At 45.2% G+C, this 17068-nt stretch overlaps 1 protein-coding gene across 10 annotated transcripts in view; it reads left to right on the forward strand.

Annotated features, from left to right (window-relative positions):
* AFDN (afadin, adherens junction formation factor) overlaps positions 1-17068 on the forward strand; it is a 138740-nt gene that overhangs the window by 85405 nt on the left and 36267 nt on the right. For 5 of the 10 annotated variants that reach the window (XM_029223505.1, XM_029223508.1, XM_029223507.1 and 2 more), the window contains exons 13-22: positions 2235-2296; positions 2418-2623; positions 4602-4622; positions 5359-5504; positions 5833-5927; positions 6323-6588; positions 8545-8688; positions 10124-10322; positions 14260-14363; positions 16392-16478. In XM_029223505.1, the coding sequence (XP_029079338.1) occupies positions 2235-2296; positions 2418-2623; positions 4602-4622; positions 5359-5504; positions 5833-5927; positions 6323-6588; positions 8545-8688; positions 10124-10322; positions 14260-14363; positions 16392-16478 (1330 nt within the window). The remainder of the gene's footprint in view (positions 1-2234; positions 2297-2417; positions 2624-4601; positions 4623-5358; positions 5505-5832; positions 5928-6322; positions 6589-8544; positions 8689-10123; positions 10323-14259; positions 14364-16391; positions 16479-17068) is intronic. The other 5 variants (XM_029223511.1, XM_029223512.1, XM_029223514.1 and 2 more) reach the window with 1 other exon arrangement.

Raw genomic sequence — 17068 nt, forward strand, 5'->3', positions numbered from 1 at the left:
CTGGTCTTGCCTAGTTTTTTTGAACAGAGGACATAGACCTTTTGTTACTTCCTTTTCTTAAGATTTTTAAATATATCTCACCTTAAGTCAGAATTCTGTTTCCTTGTGGCTTCTAAAATTGTTCCGGTGTTGGAAAGCATGGTGGTTCATTGTAGATGTTGAGCCCTCCTCGCACAGAAACGGGGGAGCTGGGTGTGAAGGCTCTCGTTATCAGCAGTGGAGCCAGGAGCGCTCGTCTTTGGTGCTTTTCAGACTCTTGATGAGGCCATGCTGACCGTTCCCTTTCGCAGATCCAGTAACCAAGGCATTAGCTGAGGCAGGTCGCTTACCATTTGGTGACAGGCGACAAGCGGCTGATACAGCGCTTAAGTTTTCCATCTTGCAGCAGAAGGCACTGTACATTATAAGATTTTAATAGCAGTCATCATAGTAATTAAATCTGTAGACTCATCTGGGAATCTCAAGTTTTTACCTCATTTTTATTATGGGCTTTTGGTCATTGTTCAGTATTTTTTGGTGAATATTTTTACAATTACAATATGAATCATTATACATGGAGAATTTTTTTTAGATATAATAATGAATAGCCTACTTTCTGTGTCCGGACTTGTTTTTGGTAGTGTATTCTAGAATTAGATGTTAAGAACGGTGAATTAGTATAAGGAGTTAACCTCCATTTGCTTATAAGGTGATCAAGAGGTGTGTATCGTAGTTCTTAGCCCATAAATACTTGAATAAGCAAATCATCATTAGGGGAGGGGAAGATTGATTAAGCTAATGTTTTTAGGATATGCAAAATTAGTAAGTATACACTTACTAACTTATTCATACAGTTAATAAATATATGATAATATAGTGTCAGAATAGCCATGTGATGATTAATTGTATGTCAGAAATTATTTTTTCCTGTGAGCATATGTTTTAGTTAAGTGTTTTGCAAGGTCATATTCTTTTGTTTTGCCAAGACTTGTTTAAGTTTTATTGGATATAAATATGTGTTGCTTTGTTGATATGAGGACAGTGATGGAAACAGATGGCTCTTCCCATTTTCAGTCTCTGTTTTTCGTGTATATAATACATTGTTCGTGTAAGCAGGTCTTCTACACTGGTATGGTCATAAAAATGAGCGATTAAATACGAACCTTAGTCAAGGAAACAATTATGAATGATGGAAAAGACTCTTAAAGTACCACTGGCACATTTTTAAAATTTTTTCAATGAGAATTTAAATTCCTTATTTTTAATAGATGTGTTGAAGTGATGAAGCATTAAAAAAATTTGGTAAAAATTTATCCAGGTTCACGTTACGGGTATTAAGTTGAAAATAACTGCTTAGCTGCAATTTCACATGTTTACAAATACGACAGCATAAGAAAGGCACATTAAAATAATTGAGCTTTTGAATTACTTTATACCTAAATTATTGAGTTAAATCCAAATTAATAAATCATAGACTGGATAATAAACTTTGAAGCATGTAATCTGGTGAAAAGAAGGTTATTTTGTTTTTACTTTTCATGTTTATGATCGTTTGAATGAACTCACATTATGTTTCTCCTTATTCATCTTTTGGTGCGTGGAGATGAGGATGGAGGGACCAGAACATTTGTTGTTGGAAAGGAATCACTTTAGTTCGCCCGTCTGTACCTGCAGATCTGTAGTCAGCCGTGTTAGTCATCCTACGGCGTGGTCGCCGTGCGCGGGGACAAACGCTAACACTGAGTGGTCGAGGGGACCTGGAATGGCAGGGGTCACGTGTCTAACCTCTATTGGGAGAGAAAGGCGATGTCTAGCTCTTAGGACACTTTTCTTTTTCCTGTGTGAGAGCTCAGTTTCAAGCTCAGTGTGGTTTAGATTTTCTCTGTGTCTCCCAGCAGTGTCTCTTCATTGTCACTTGAGCCATCGCAGTAGCAGGTGCCTGGCAGCCTGATCTCTCTGTTCCACGCGACGTCTTCATCAATAATAAAGAAACAGGGTCAGATCTGTTCTCCTGACGGAAGCAGATACTTCGAGGACCTGACCTCTGTGAGGAGCTGGGACGCGGTCACTCCCAGTTCACTCATTTGAACGTTTGAATAGGTTCCACATGAAAACCAGTCATCGGGCTGTGTGTTATTTGAAAAAATTTTATATATAGACATTTAAGAAATAGTTGCAGAAATCTGCACTGGTTGTCGGTGATGTTATTAGCTAATGTGACCGGATTTTAAGAAATGGCCATTTTCCTCTTTCAGAACTCAGGACGCTCCTGGGCCTGACCTAATACTGCCTGCAAGCATTGAATTCAGGGAAAGTTGTGAGTAATTTCAGATTCCATTGGTAGTGAATTACTTCTTGTTCCATTTTTCTCCATCTGATTTTCATGGGGTTCTTTTTGTTCTTTTTTTTTCTTCTTCTTTTTTGAAATCTTTTCACAGCTGAAGATTCATTTTTATCTGCCATTATAAACTACACTAATAGCTCTACAGTCCATTTTAAGTTGTCACCTACATACGTGTTATATATGGCGTGTCGGTATGTATTGTCCAGCCAGTACAGACCCGATGTCAGTCCCGCAGAACGGACGCACAAAGTGATTGCCATTGTCAACAAGATGGTGAGCATGATGGAAGGGGTCATTCAGGTAAGCACCGGCCTGCAAAGCCGCGCCAGTTCAATGACCGTGTTTATAATTTTTAAATCAGTTAAGTTAGTTTTTTTAACATTTCAGATTTGTTTACATGTTTGACTTCGTCTTAATTTTTTCTAAAACGAAAGTTACTTAAGTAGGATTAGAAATTGTATAGCTTTAAAAGTTGAAAAGAAATGTAAACTTCTTTTCTGTTTCTTCCCTACAAAATTTAAAATAAGGGAAGAGAAACTGTACATGGTAACATAATGATCATGAAGAAGACCCTTGAAATTACACTAGTTGTGAGAAGGCATTGAGAATTTAAAAAATAATAATAAATTATTGAGGTGAAATTCACGTAACATAGAATGAACCATTTTAAAGTGAGTAGTTGGGTAGCATCAGTACATTCACAGTGTCGTGCAGCCTCCTGAACTTGACTCCATAGCTTTTCCATCACTCCAGACAGACCCCTCACCCGCCGAGCAGTTTCTGTCCATTACCCGCCCCATCAGTTCCTGACACCTCCTTAGAATTTTTTAATGGTTATGAAAAAGGACTTGTTCTTTTATAATGAGCCTACTAGGATGTTGGTAGTTAGCATCTGGGTTTTTTGATAGCAAACTTGTGTAGGTATAATGGACATCGTGACATTTCTCACGATGAAAATCAGATTCAAATTCTTTCATAAACCAGTTTTAAAATTTTCAGGAAATAAGGATGTTCTCTTGGCAGAATGGTTTGTTTCCTTTAGTACTGTCTTGTCTATAGTTGATAAAATTGGCATAATAGTTTTCCAGACTTTTAGATAACTTGGAGGTTTAAAGTCCTTAAAAGTAAATTTACAGATTTTTTAAAAAAGTGTTCCTAAATCACTTGTCAACACTATTTATTACTCAGCTGTGAAACTCTAGGTATACAATGTTACATAACATGGCTAGATGGTTTGATTGTTTTTCTCCTGTCAGGATACTTTTCAAACTAGAAAAGACTAGTTTGAGGCAGACGAGTCTTTTAATTCCCTCAGAACTGTTTTAAAAGGCCAGACATTTTCAAGAAGGGCTTCTTTTATGTTTGAGTGGTTAGCCTGTGAATTTGAGGAGGTTATGAGTCTTCTACCCAAGTGAGGAAACAGATAAAAAGGAAAGTCGTTTTATTTGGATACCATTTTGTTACTCTCTTATTATTTTATAGACAGATGTGGATTTCCTTTCCAGTTGTCATTCAGAGCCATTGTCTGTCTTCCATCGCGTTTGGATTTCACATTATCAGACTCCCATCAGCAAACTACTTTTGATGGACTTTTCTTAACTAGGCAGTGAAATCACCATTATCAGGACAAGCCTTTCAGACTTCAGATTTAGGTTCAGTATGTGATTGGAGATCTAAAAATCTTCAATATTTAGATCGAAGATCTAAAAATCTTCAATTTTTAGAGAGTAATTATGGAATAATTAAAATTCTTTCATTTTTTGTAAAAACCTACTTTCAAAAAACAAGTTACTCCTTTCTAGTATAGAAATAATACGTCTTTAATGCATTTTTAAGTTCTCAGCTCGTACTGTTTTTGCTGGTCTTTCTTGTTTTTCATTCTTATTAACTGATCCAGGAGAATAGACTCTCAAGTTATGTACGTTTAAGTCGTCTCAAACACGAAACGCTGTTAAGAGATGTTAAGAAGTCCTTTTCTTTGTAAATCTTTTAAAGAGATCAGTGTATTCGTTTATTGTAACATCTTCTTTATAGATGAACTCTAGGAATTCCCTTCGTTACTGTGCCAGTTTTAAGAACATGAAACTAATCGTTTATGCCCTGGACTCCCGAAGCTGCCTCAGAACTGTAAATGAGTGTGTAACATGGGAATAGCGTAACTAGATGTCGTACCCTTATGTTAGTGTTTTGATTTTTTTTTTTTTTTTTAACTATCATGATTGTTTACAAGTTTCTTTCTCTCGTTCTGCTTGGTTTCCCCACGTCTGTTTTTCTCCAGGAAGTAGACCAGGTTGATCAGGTAGGATATACTGCCGGGAGCCGATCCTCCTGGCTGTGTTGGCTTAGCTGAGTTTCTCATGCTGCTTCCATGTCAAAGTACAACAACAACCGGACCGAGGCTCATAACACTCATTTGGCAGCTGGAACATGCAGTACTAAAACCCTTTTTGGACTGTGCAGCCTTTATCAGCATTTCATAACTTTTGCTTAATGCACTTCAGTGTGGATATGAAATGACAAAAGTTCTGTTTCTTCTCTTTATTGTTTATCCTTGGTTCCTATTCTTTGGATCTCATCTGAGGTTGCCTGGCCTGCACATGTGGTCGGGAGATGACACGATAGATCAGTACTTGATACCGAGTTGCTTGGTGTCCAAGCCAGTGACTTTGAGTATCAGGGTGGCTTTTGGGTAACCATGGATACATGTGTGTATACTTCACAGATTACCAGATAATGCACAATCTCCAATTTGGTGTTGTATTATTCGATACCTCCTTACCCCCACTGATTCCATAAATTGTAGCTCATTAGATCCGTGTGTCTATACATGAAGCCTCAGAAGTTGCAGTGGGTTTTTACTTTCCATTGCTATGTATGTACCCAAATTCCTCTGCAAGTATCTGGTATCTGTGGTAAATACCTTGGTGGAAATGGGAAGGTACTGGTCTATCTTCAGCTTTTCAAGAGCATTCCTTTTTATTTTTATGATTGTTGTTTGTCCTGTGGTTGCTTATGGAAACGTGTTCTGTCTACAGAAACAGAAGAATATTGCAGGGGCGCTTGCTTTCTGGATGGCAAATGCATCTGAGCTTCTCAACTTCATAAAGCAGGACCGAGATCTTAGTCGAATCACGTTGGATGCCCAGGATGTTCTAGCACACTTGGTTCAAATGGCCTTTAAGTAAGAACATGTGTTTGGAGATGATACTATTCTGTAAAGATTTAAATCATGTTTTCTGGTTAAATTTTCAAAACTAATTTTAAGGGTTTTCATTTACCCTAATTGAAGATGGATATCAAGAAGCATAAATAACTATATGCAAAATGTGTTGATTTAGTAAATTTAATTCACTCAGCTGTGCTTCAAGAATCCTGAGAGTAGAGCTCTTACATATAGTTTTTACATGGAAGATATTTCTAAACAGTCCGAATTGTTTCACTTGTGATGTTATGTCTGATAATAGCAGGGCGTCATTCTGAGATGATTAAAATTGTTTACGTATTTTCAGATACCTGGTCCACTGTCTCCAGTCAGAACTGAACAATTACATGCCAGCCTTTCTGGACGACCCTGAAGAGAACAGTCTGCAGAGACCCAAAATAGGTCAGGGTTCTCTTCTTCTCCTTCGTCCCCTCCTTCTCCGGTTTGTTTAGCTTCATTTTAATATTTGCTGTATGTGAGGGGGAGGTATTATGAAAGTAACGAGACATCCTGTTGGATCTGGCATTCTTAACTAATAAATTGTGATCACCACGTGTCTTGTTTAAGAAGAGTTACCTTGTCGCATCCTGCTGGTGCGACATCAGACTTTCCCAGAGGTCTGTCCGGGTGAACTTACGTAGATACGGTTCGTACCGCTGCGTATTGGTAGCTCGAGACCACGTCACTGCTTCCTGTTGGGATGAGATTGCTGTTCCAAAGAGGTTGAACAGACGTCACGCGCGTTTACCGCTAATCCCGGAGCCCTCTCGGTGACGCAGTGCCGTCTCTCTGCACAGACGACGTGCTGCACACGCTCACGGGGGCCATGTCGCTGCTGCGCCGCTGCCGGGTCAACGCCGCGCTGACCATCCAGCTCTTCTCCCAGCTCTTCCACTTCATCAACATGTGGCTGTTCAACCGGCTGGTGACAGACCCCGAGTCGGGGCTGTGCTCCCACTACTGGGGCGCCATCATCCGCCAGCAGCTCGGGCACGTGGAGGCCTGGGCGGAGAAGCAGGGCCTGGAGCTGGCGGCCGACTGCCACCTCAGCAGGATCGTGCAGGTGGGTGGTCCCAGCCCCGCTGCCCAGCTTCCCCGCTCAGTGGCGCGGTCGTACACGTCTCTGGTTCTACCACGGGGGGAACGTGGACTCCGCAGAGCTCAGCACCCTCCTTCTGGGGTTTTCCACATGTACACATAGGTGTATTAGTTTGCCTGGGTTGCTTGAACAAAGTACAACGAATGTGGTGGCTTAAACAGCAGAAATTTATTGTGTCTGGAGGCCAGAAGTCTGAGATCAAGGCCAGGGCACGTTGGTTCCTGCGAGGGAGAATCTGCTCCATAGGCTCTGCTGGCTGTTGGCAGTCTTTGGTGTCCCCGGGCTTGTGGACACACCACCCCTCCCCGCCTCTGCCTTCGTCTTCCTGGAGTCACACCTGTGTCCAAACGTCCGCCTTTTATGAAGACGCCAGACCTACTGACCTGATTTAACTTGATTCCTTCTGTTAGGATCGTGTCTCCAAATAAGGTGACATTCTGAGGTAAACAGGGTTAGGACTTCCCCGTATGAATTTTGGAGGACACAGTACAGCCCGTAACAGGTGGTACTCAGTAGAATAAATACCTTAAAGGGTTTTTTAAATTGAGAATAGTAAGGTATATTTCATAAAGCTCCATACTGAAAGATACAGTCCAATTTGAAAATGGATGATGATGGCCTTTTTAAGAGTACAAAGCCAGGTAACCGCAGAGCAAAGACCTATAGCAGATACACAGATAAAGAGAAAGGAATCTAAGCACACCACTGCAGAAAATCATCAGGTCACCAGGAACAGAGCAAGAGAAGAAGAAAGGGACAAAGGAGTACAGCAGAGCCATGTCCTGATGGCTTAACCAGTTCTAGGAACTTCCTAGGTATTAAGACTAGGAACGGGTATTTTGCAGTTAAGGAAATGAGTATCTAGAGCCTCATACCCTAGGACGTTTTTTTAGTATTATTACAGTGTATAATTTTGTATTTTTTTCTCAGTCTCTTAAAAAGATTTAGTTTCGAAAGAGGTTTCTGCCCTCTTACTTTGATTGAATCAGCGAGTTATTAAAAATGTCATTACAGGGACTTCCCTGGTGGCCCAGTGGGAAAGAGTCCACCTTACAGTGCAGGGGACGTGGGTTCGATCCCTGGTCCGGGAACTGGGGTCCCACATGCCGCGGGGCAACTAAGCCTGCGCGCCGCAACTGCTGAGCTTGTGCCCCTCAGCTAGAGAGCCCGTGTGCCACAAACTACAGAGCCCATGCGCCCTGGAGCCCGCGCACCACAACTAGAGAAGCCTGCCCATCACCACGGAAGATCCCGCGTGCCTCAGCGAAGATCCCACGTGCTGCAACTAAGGCCCGACGCAGCAAAAAATTAATTAAACAAACAAATAAATAAATAATGAATCTTTTAAAAAAGAAGTCATTACAATGGTATTTTACTCAGACCTTAGTAATTGGTGATCTTAATGGTTATAATGTTGAAGTTTCTAAGAAGTTTTTTTTGTTTTTGTTTGTTTTTGCGGTACATGGTCCTCTCACTGTTGTGGCCTCTCCCGTTGCGGAGCACAGGCTCCGGACGCGCAGGCTCAGCGGCCATGGCTCACGGGCCCAGCCGCTCTGCGGCATGTGGGATCTTCCCAGACCGGGGCACGAACCCGCGTCCCCTGCATCAGCAGACGGATTCTTAACCACTGCGCCACCAGGGAAGCCCTCTAAGAAGTTGTAAATGCTCTCTGAACATAAATTATTGAGTCTCATTATAAATATATATTTTAGTAAAACAGTTCATCTAAAAACCTTTACGATGCTTTGAGTTCAGTTTGACACATATAGGTAACGTTAATGGAGCTGTATTTTCTTAAAAACACCCTGCATTTCAAAATCAAATTAGCAAGTTATTGCAGTTTTACAAATGTTACGTAAAGGGGAATATTTATGAAATACTTTTAAATCACGATATTTCATGTTGCTTATTCTAAATTAGGCAACCACTTTGCTCACGATGGATAAGTACGCACCCGATGACATCCCAAATATAAACAGTACCTGCTTCAAGTTAAATTCACTGCAACTTCAAGCCTTACTTCAGAATTACCACTGTGCACCCGATGAGCCTTTTGTCCCTACAGTAAGTGACAGCACCACACTGCCACTCCACGCGGGCCGTGTCTGCACAGGGAAATGGGAGAAAAAGGAAAATTTATGTCATCAGTCCCCTTATTCCTTTAGTAAGTAAGATGATTCACCGGGTCGCCTCACGAGGCCACTTTTGCTGTTGATGTCTGTATGAGTTAGAGGTCGGTGCAAGAAGTAGAAAGTACATAAGCATGTTCAGTAGAAACGGGTTTAATTCGGGGAATGAGGTTGTTGGAAAATGGTTGGAAAGCCGGGGCGGGGAGTGAGGAAGCTGCCCTGACATCTGAGTTCTCGGGCGCGGCGCTGTGACCTGAGACCCCGAGTGCCATCCTTGTGTTCACGCAGCAGAGTAGCTGCAGGGGCTCCCCAACCTGTGCAGAGGTGTCTGCCTGGTAAAACCCAGGTTCTTGTCCAGAACAGAGTCTGCTATTTTGGGATGCCTCCTAGAAGGGACAGAGGGTGAGAAACACGGAAAACAGTACGTGCTGCAGGTGGCTCTCTACAGAGAGGAGTGCTGCACGTGCCCTGAGAATTCGGCAGAGAGGCAACCCAGTTGGATGGATGTCTCGATCTCCAGTGTGGGGTTTATGCCTACAGAAGACAGGTACAGAATCGCCCAAACCTGGAAACCGCTACCTGTCCCCGAATAGACCGTGTCGCAGTCCGGTAGAGGAGCCTAACGTGACTGCACAGCAACGCAGGAAGCCACATACCAGCTCTACACCCTGGGCTTCTATTTGCACGGACTTGGGGACACAGGAGGACGCGGGTTAGAAGCCCGGGTGGCCGAGACTTTGGGGACGGAGGACAGGGCAGTGAGGGCAGCTTCGCAGTGGGTGTGGCTCGGTCCCCCGAGCGGGCTGGTTGGTGGGGGCGGAGTGTTCGTGTGCTCAGCTGTACAGTTAGGATTTGTGAACTGTCCTGTGTGTACGTTATCTCACTAACGGAAAGTTTTTAAACAAGAATCACCCATAAACCCATAATAAGGTAATAACCTCTGCATAAGCCGGGAATAGATAATTTTGTCCTGACTTTTTTTTACGTTTAACCTTGTGTGAGATTTTTCCGATGTCGTTAAGTATAAAAATAAGACTATTAGCAAATGGATGTTAAAAAAATTGTGCAAGGAAAAAACTACTTTTGAGAAGGGAAAAAGACCGTTTTCTTGTGGTCGAAGAATTTCTTTCTGTTTAAAACTACAGGTCTTTGGAAATTAATAATTAATATGGAAGCTGATCTATTAAGAGTCTGTGCTGTGCTAGTGTTTTATCGCTTTACAGACTGATTTGAATTGTTGATAGACTTCACCCTCCCTGCGCGTGTGTATGTAGCCACGCTACGCGTGCTTAAGCGTTTTTCTGGCAGCTGCTGGTCAGCCGCGCCCGTCGCCGCGCGCGCCCTCAGCTCTGTGTCTCTTTTCCAACCAGGACCTGACGGAGCGTGTGGTGGCTATGGCGGAGAACACAGCCGACGAGCTGGCACGCAGTGACGGGCGGGAGGTGCAGCTGGAGGAGGACCCCGACCTGCAGCTGCCGTTCCTTCTGCCCGAGGACGGCTACTCCTGCGACGTTGTCAGAAACATCCCAAACGGCTTACAGGAGTTTCTGGACCCTTTGTGCCAGAGAGGTGGGTGGCGGTGCCCACACCTGGCATCCGAGCTGGCCCGCATGCAGGCGAGCCTTGCGCTCGTGTGTCGGTGTGTGTCAGCCCACCCGCGTTGTGTGCGCCCTGTGTGCTGGAAAAGCTGGGGGTCCAGCGGCTTGGAAGGGAGCGTCCCGTGGGGACGTGGGGTCAGAGGCGTGCAGACCACGGGGTCCTGGGTGTTGCCCCGGCCGCCCGAGAGCTTGCCTGGTGTCAGGTTACAGCAGGAGGGACCTTGGCTGCCCCTCCCTCCTGGGTTCTGTGTGAGCCTGGGAGCTCCATCTGCCCCGTAAGCGCAAACCGTAAGTCTTGGTGACCCCAGAGCAGGGCAGGCAAGAACAGCACCAGCCTTAGAACCAGAGGGCCGGAGCTCTGACCCCACTGTCGCCATTGACCTCCCCCCGTGCAGTGGGCGTGTCGACGGTGCCACCCCACGGGGCTGTCTTGAGGATTGAGCAGGTGGCTGAGCGTGGAGCCCCTGGCACTGTGGCACGGGGCGAGCCCATGCACGTCACGACGCCAAGCTCGCACACGCGTGTGTGCCGATGCACCGGCACAGCGCAGCTCGCTTCCCGCTTTTGCTCTGTGCCCTCTGTCCACTCTCTTGTTGATGTGTTCCGAGGAAGACACAGGCCGACCTCGGAGGCGCCGTGGGTCTGGTTCCAGGCCATGGCGATGAAGAGGACGCCGCAGGAAAGCAAGGCGCGTGAAGCTCTGGTTCCCAGCACATGTGCGGAAGTTATGTTTACACCGTGCTGTAATCCGTCTGTTAGGCGTGCAGAAGTAGTATGTCTGGAAAGCAATGGACGTGCCTTCGATGAAAAAGTACTTTATCGCTGAAAAATGCTGGTCACCGCCCAAGCCTCAGCAAGTCTTAGTCGTCACAGATCGATCACAGGTCACCGTAACACACGTGATAATAATGGAAAAGTTTGAAAGAGTGCAAGAATTACCAGAATGTGACACGCAGACCTGAAGTGGGCAAATGCTGTGGGGAAAGTGGCGTCGATAGCCTTGCCTGATGCAGGGCTGCCACAGACCTTTCCATCTGTAGGGGAAACAATCTTTGCAAAGTGCGATAAAAAGAGGTCTGCCTGTACCACAGTTACACCTGAGCCACGAGCTTTTAAATTAGACCGGATTTCACTTCTAGTCTCTGCTTTTGTGTAATGTGGAGCTCAGATGAGTAGCAGAAGAGATGCAAAATTTAGGAGTTAACTTTTCTGTTATTGTTTTTTTTTGCTTAAATTAAGGTCCGTAGATATATAAATATATAAACTTAGTGAGTGTGACTTTTAACTTCAGTGAATGTTTCACTCACCACAATAGGCCTTTACATCTTCAAAGGTTTTGATCGTTTTAAAAAATTCATTTTATAAAGGCTGCTGCTTCTTGTAACGAAATGTGTTTGTACAGCAGCTGGCAGACGTGTCTGTAACCCTCCCCGGAGCGCTGACTGAGCTCTTGGTGCTGTCCTGGGAGAAGCACAGGCAGGGTGGGATGTGGTTCTTAAAGCATCGGTGTGTGTGCAGGATGAAGGGGCAGGGGCAGCGGTGGGCTGGCAGAGCCCTCAGTTCAGCCCTGACTCTGGGACAAGCAGGACGGAAGGGAGGGGTGCGGGCTGCAGGCACGTCTGAGAGAGCTTCAGTCGGGCAGCGGGAGTCCCTGAGCCGCAGTGGCCTGAGCGGGGGCCTGGTAGGGAAGTGGTGGCCAGGGCAGCCGCTCTGGGGCCGTGGGGCTGCTTTGGGGTGTCCTCCCTGCTCCCGTGGGCTCCCTGACACTCACGCAGCAGCCCGGCACCTTCACCGCCGGGCTGGTTCCTGCTCTCCTGCTCTGAACGTCCCCGTCACCTGCCGTTGGGCGTGGCACCATCTCCTGCCAGTCCTGGCCCCCTACCTGCACGCACACGAGCCGTGTTCCCAGTACTGGACCGTGTGCTGTGCATCCATGTGGTCGCTCCCCGCGTCCACTCCTCTTCCCGCTGTCTGACTCCCGGCAGTGGCCCTGTTTTTCTGAAATTCCAGCCAGCATCCCTTTGTGGACTCGGCCTCTCCCTCACACTGCTGCCACCTTCCCCACCCGTGGTTCTCCCCGTCTTCGGTGATACTTGGTGCCAGCGTGTGAGCCGTCTGTGTGCGTCCAGCAGGACAGGCTGGCGGTCGTCCCTGCTCTCCGCCTGCTCAGTGCCGGGCAGAGGGCCTTCGGGGCCACGTGCCGGCAGAGCTGCTCTTCAGGACCTTGTGAATAAGCCTGCGGAGGCTGACTCGCCAGCCCCCGTGGGACGTGCTAGGCGTGCTGGGTACCCAGCTGCCGGCTCCACAGTAGGTGCTGAGGAGAAGGTCTTGGCCAGCCCGGGGGCAGCGCCATCCTGACTGCACGATGCCATTTTTTCCGTGATTTCCCCTTAGGCTTTCCCGAATGATTCGTTGTGGGGCGTACGTGGTATTTCCTCACGGTCTAGGCAGCCCCACGCTGTTTTCACACATCTTAGATGATAATGTAGCCAAGTACAAAGCCGCTTTTAAATAAGACTTACAGAGAACTGGGTGTTTTCGTCTATGATGTCAGCGGTTTTAATTTTTCATGCTCAATTTTTTTGTAAGCCAAAGAAAGAACTGCTGTGTGCTCTCAATTTATTTTCCTTTGGCTTTTTCGTGTGATACGATTCTATGAGAGAAGCTATAAAACCAGCACGGACTCATACCTGACCTGAGGTGCGTTCCTGATGCTGAGAAAGTAAACCGTCTGTGTGCATATGGTCCAGACGTGCAAACCTGATGTTTAAAAAATTAGAAAATTACAACTGTTGACGTTTCAAAACCATGAGAATTATGATTCCCTAAAACATGGGAAAGAAGTAAATTGTACGTAATATTTCAATGAAACTGGATTGAAACAGTGATTTTTTTTTGAAAAAAAGGACTAAAACTAAGTAAAAATAATTTGTGCCCATATTTGAATTGAGTATATTTGTGATGTCTTCTTTTCCCTCTACCACAAACAACCTCATAACTGTCCAAAGATAACAGCCCAAGTGATCCTTGCTGGTGGAACACTAGTGTGGATGAGGGTACCAGCAGGGGCCAGCCAGGACCCCACCCCCACCCCCCCAGCACCCAGGTCTTGGGGACCAGGGCGTGTCTGGCAAGCAGTGTGCTCTTCGTAATTGTTAGCTGCTGCTAATAAGACCACTTTGGAGAAAAGAAGAATTGTGCAGGGCCTGTGTGATCTGACTTTGTCATGAAATCTCTGAGAAACTCTGTAAGATCTGACAAATGAGGAATGACGTAGGCTTAGTTTTGTAAAGATGTCATTTGTCCCTGATGAACATATCAGAGATATTCTTTAAAACAGTATAAAATGATTCTGAATTTTCGTTTGGAAGAAATGTAAGTGAGTGTGACTTGTCAGAAAATGTGGGCAAAGAGTGATGAGAAGGAGGCCAGTCCTACCCCAGAATTGCTATACGAGTGGAATAAATCGTTTGCCCCAGCCTGTGAGCCTGTGCGCAGACGTCTGTGCTGGTGCCGTTCTCTGGCCCCTCTTTCCTTTCCTGTGTTAGAGATTCTCAGCTTGACTGAGGAGCTCTTAGTTGAGCAGAGCAGGCCAGTCTGCAAGGAAGCAATTTCCGTGCACTTCTGTAATTTTTCATCGATGTAAGGGAAAAAGTCTTCGGAATAAAGAAGAGGGGAGACCAATTTCACTTCTCTGCTTGGTGCTGAAATTCCACTGGACCAAAGCAAATACGCAGTTTTAAATGTCTGATGATTCCGTTTTCAGAGAGAGTAAAAGTAATTAAGGAAAATAAATGTTGTCATTAGGTAGCATGCAGTTACTGCTTTCTCTTGCTTCCCTTGTCGGAGATGATGGGTCCGACGTGGTGTGCTTTTCATTCTTAACAGTTTGCCTGTTTTCTCCCCAGGATTTTGCCGGTTAATTCCTCACCCACGTTCGCCAGGCGCTTGGACAATATATTTTGAAGGTGCAGATTATGAGACTCACCTCACGCGGGAGAACACAGAACTGGCAAGTATCGTGACGGTGACAGACGGACAAGGAAAGAAGCGGGTGCCTTACGATTTGAAAATGTTTTTTTTTTTATTTTCAGGCCTCGTCTATATAGTTTTGTCTGTAAACAAATGGTACTTTTAAAAATAAAGCATACTTATACCCACAGTTACGTCAACCGTAATACCTATTTAAAAATATATTTTAATATGGTAGTCTCAATGGGTTTTATTAGAGAAGTTTTCTTTGGTAAAAGTATTTTCGTTTTTCTAGTCAGTTCTGCCTCGTCTTAAATGTGTGCCAAATCATTTACTAATACCTTGTGTCTTTCTGAAAGAGCGGTCATCCCAGCATTCACTAGCCTCATAGATTTTAGGGAGAATTCTGCCTTGCTTCCCACAGAGAGTTTTAAACAAGGAAGGGTGCTTTTCCTTGTCTGAGAAAGTGATACCAGACCAGAGTTGTCATATGCTACGTACACTAGCAAGTCATTCCAGGAAAAATACAAACAAATGAAATTTTTCCTTTTAGAACTTTTTTGTTCCATTCCATTTACCTTAAACGTTACCTTAAATGTAATTGCCTCTTAAGCCACGTAAGGGTTCAGGGGAGCCAAGCAGAGTGACCACACGTTGGGCAGGTGACTGTGGGCGGGGTCGGTGTGCTACGTGCGACAGACGTGGCAGTCAGTCCCCTGGCCCTGATACCAGTGTGCCCAGGCCAAGATTCAGGGATTCTCGTCTATGAAAACCAACCACAAGTCTTCTGAAGCTTTAGAAACTTCCTTGTGGTGTCCTAACTTATTCCTTACTCAAAACATTGTGCCTAGTACTTACCTAATTTCTAAGAAAACAGGAGTATGTAAGGTGACAACACTTAATGTAAGGGGAACAGTGTGATGTGTTTTGTATATTAAATTCAAAGTAATTATTTTTGCTTAGTAGCAAACTTTAGATTTGAGCATCTCCAAAAATTGAATTAGTTGGTGATTGCTGTTACACCAAGTAGATCACATTTAACTACTGATACAGTGAATGTGCCGCTAATACTCTTTACTAGCTGTTGTTTAGCTAATAGCAAGTAACAGGAGCAATTTCTAATTCCCAGATGTTATAGAAAAACAAGTACCTTAGATGGAATCACTGATTCTTTTCAACTTTCTAGTTTATTCATGGATCCCTGAGAAGATTTCAGGTCTTGATATTTTAAAAAGCTTTGTCACCTAATCTTATTTATTTCCCTTAAAATATTATCATCCAGACTTTGGTTCTCAATTAACAAGCCATGTGTACAGTCACCACTTCTTGGCCATGTGCCTGCATACTTACGTGTTTAACTGATTAAATTCTCTCAGTGTGGGCACTGGGAGTTTCTTCTTTACTTTTGTTGGCTCTTTCACATGAGGCAGGACATGTACAGGACATGTAACTTCAGTGGCTAATTTCACTTGCTCATTTGTTGGTGGATCTGTTCAGAAACTGGCCTGTCTTATTGGTCGCTAAGTTATTCCCCAGCCACGGCCTTCACAGAATCATGCAGAACTTTGGGTCCCACTGTCTGAAGCCTGTGGCTGCTGTATTTTTGCTGTTGAATTTTCTTAAGAGACAGAGATGTGAGATCATCTTTGTCGTCACTGTTTTTGCAGTCCCCCCCATAGACAGTGTAAAGTAAGTGTAAATTTCTTTTTTAAAAAACACCTAGTAATTGGTGCTGAAAGATAATAAAGTAAAAATTTAATTTTCTCTTTATGATCAGGTTTTTCTCATGTGATAGCAATGCAAGGTTAGTTTTATTTTATAAATTAAGTTCTTTAGATAACATTTATATAGCATCTGTGATGATTCATCTTTAAGGCTCTGGAGTCAAGACTATTTGTATTTACTTTTCCAGGTCACTCCAGGAAGAGTATCTGTGTTCGTTGATTTTTACTGTTTCCTTTTCCACTCTCTGTTGGTTTCCTCTCCCCACTACCGGAGAGAAAACGAGTGACCGAGTGGCGGTACTTGTGTTTCAGGCCTGTAGTAAAGTTCTGTTTCCATCTCTTAGGCTCAGCCTCTGAGGAAAGAACCTGAAGTAATCACGGTGACCCTCAAAAAGCAGAACGGGATGGGCCTCAGCATTGTCGCAGCAAAGGTAGGACGCGACAGGTCGTGGCCGCGCTGCCAGCCTTCATTCTTGAGGCCTTGGGCCAGCAGCTGTCGGGGCCGAGCTGCGCGTCTGGTTCTGCGTCTGGGAGGGGGCGAGGGCGTGGGAATGGAGCCCCGGGCTCGCTGCATTCCCAGGGTGACTACTCCGCGGACGGGCCAGGGTGCGAGCTCCCCAAGCTGGGCAGGTGGTGCTCCCGGGGAGCCAGGGCGGGAGGGACCCGACACCCTGCTCCCGTGTCCGTGTGCAGCGGGCCCCCGGGTCCCTGGCCCCCCACAGGCTGCAGCTCCTGGCAGCAGGGGTCCTAGAGGCCTCGAGCCGCGGGCACTGCAGCAAGGGAGCATCGCACGGCACGGCCCTGTCTGGGGAGAGCCGAGGGGAAAGAGGGCCTTCGCTCATTTTGAAGACTCTCCATTGACAGGTGGGGTGTTCTGTTTCTCAGAGAAACGAAAGGGTTTGGAAGGAAGAAGGGACATGGTGCAACCGAGATTCTAGGGCCTTGGTGTGCAGGAGGCAGGACAGCACTGGGACTAAAGCAGCCAGAGGAGCTGAGCCTTTGCATTAGCACGTGGAAGGCA

The sequence above is a fragment of the Monodon monoceros genome, unplaced genomic scaffold (assembly GCF_005190385.1).
Source record: "Monodon monoceros isolate NGI ecotype Baffin Bay Population unplaced genomic scaffold, NGI_Narwhal_1 Super_Scaffold_15, whole genome shotgun sequence".
NCBI lineage: Eukaryota > Metazoa > Chordata > Mammalia > Artiodactyla > Monodontidae > Monodon > Monodon monoceros.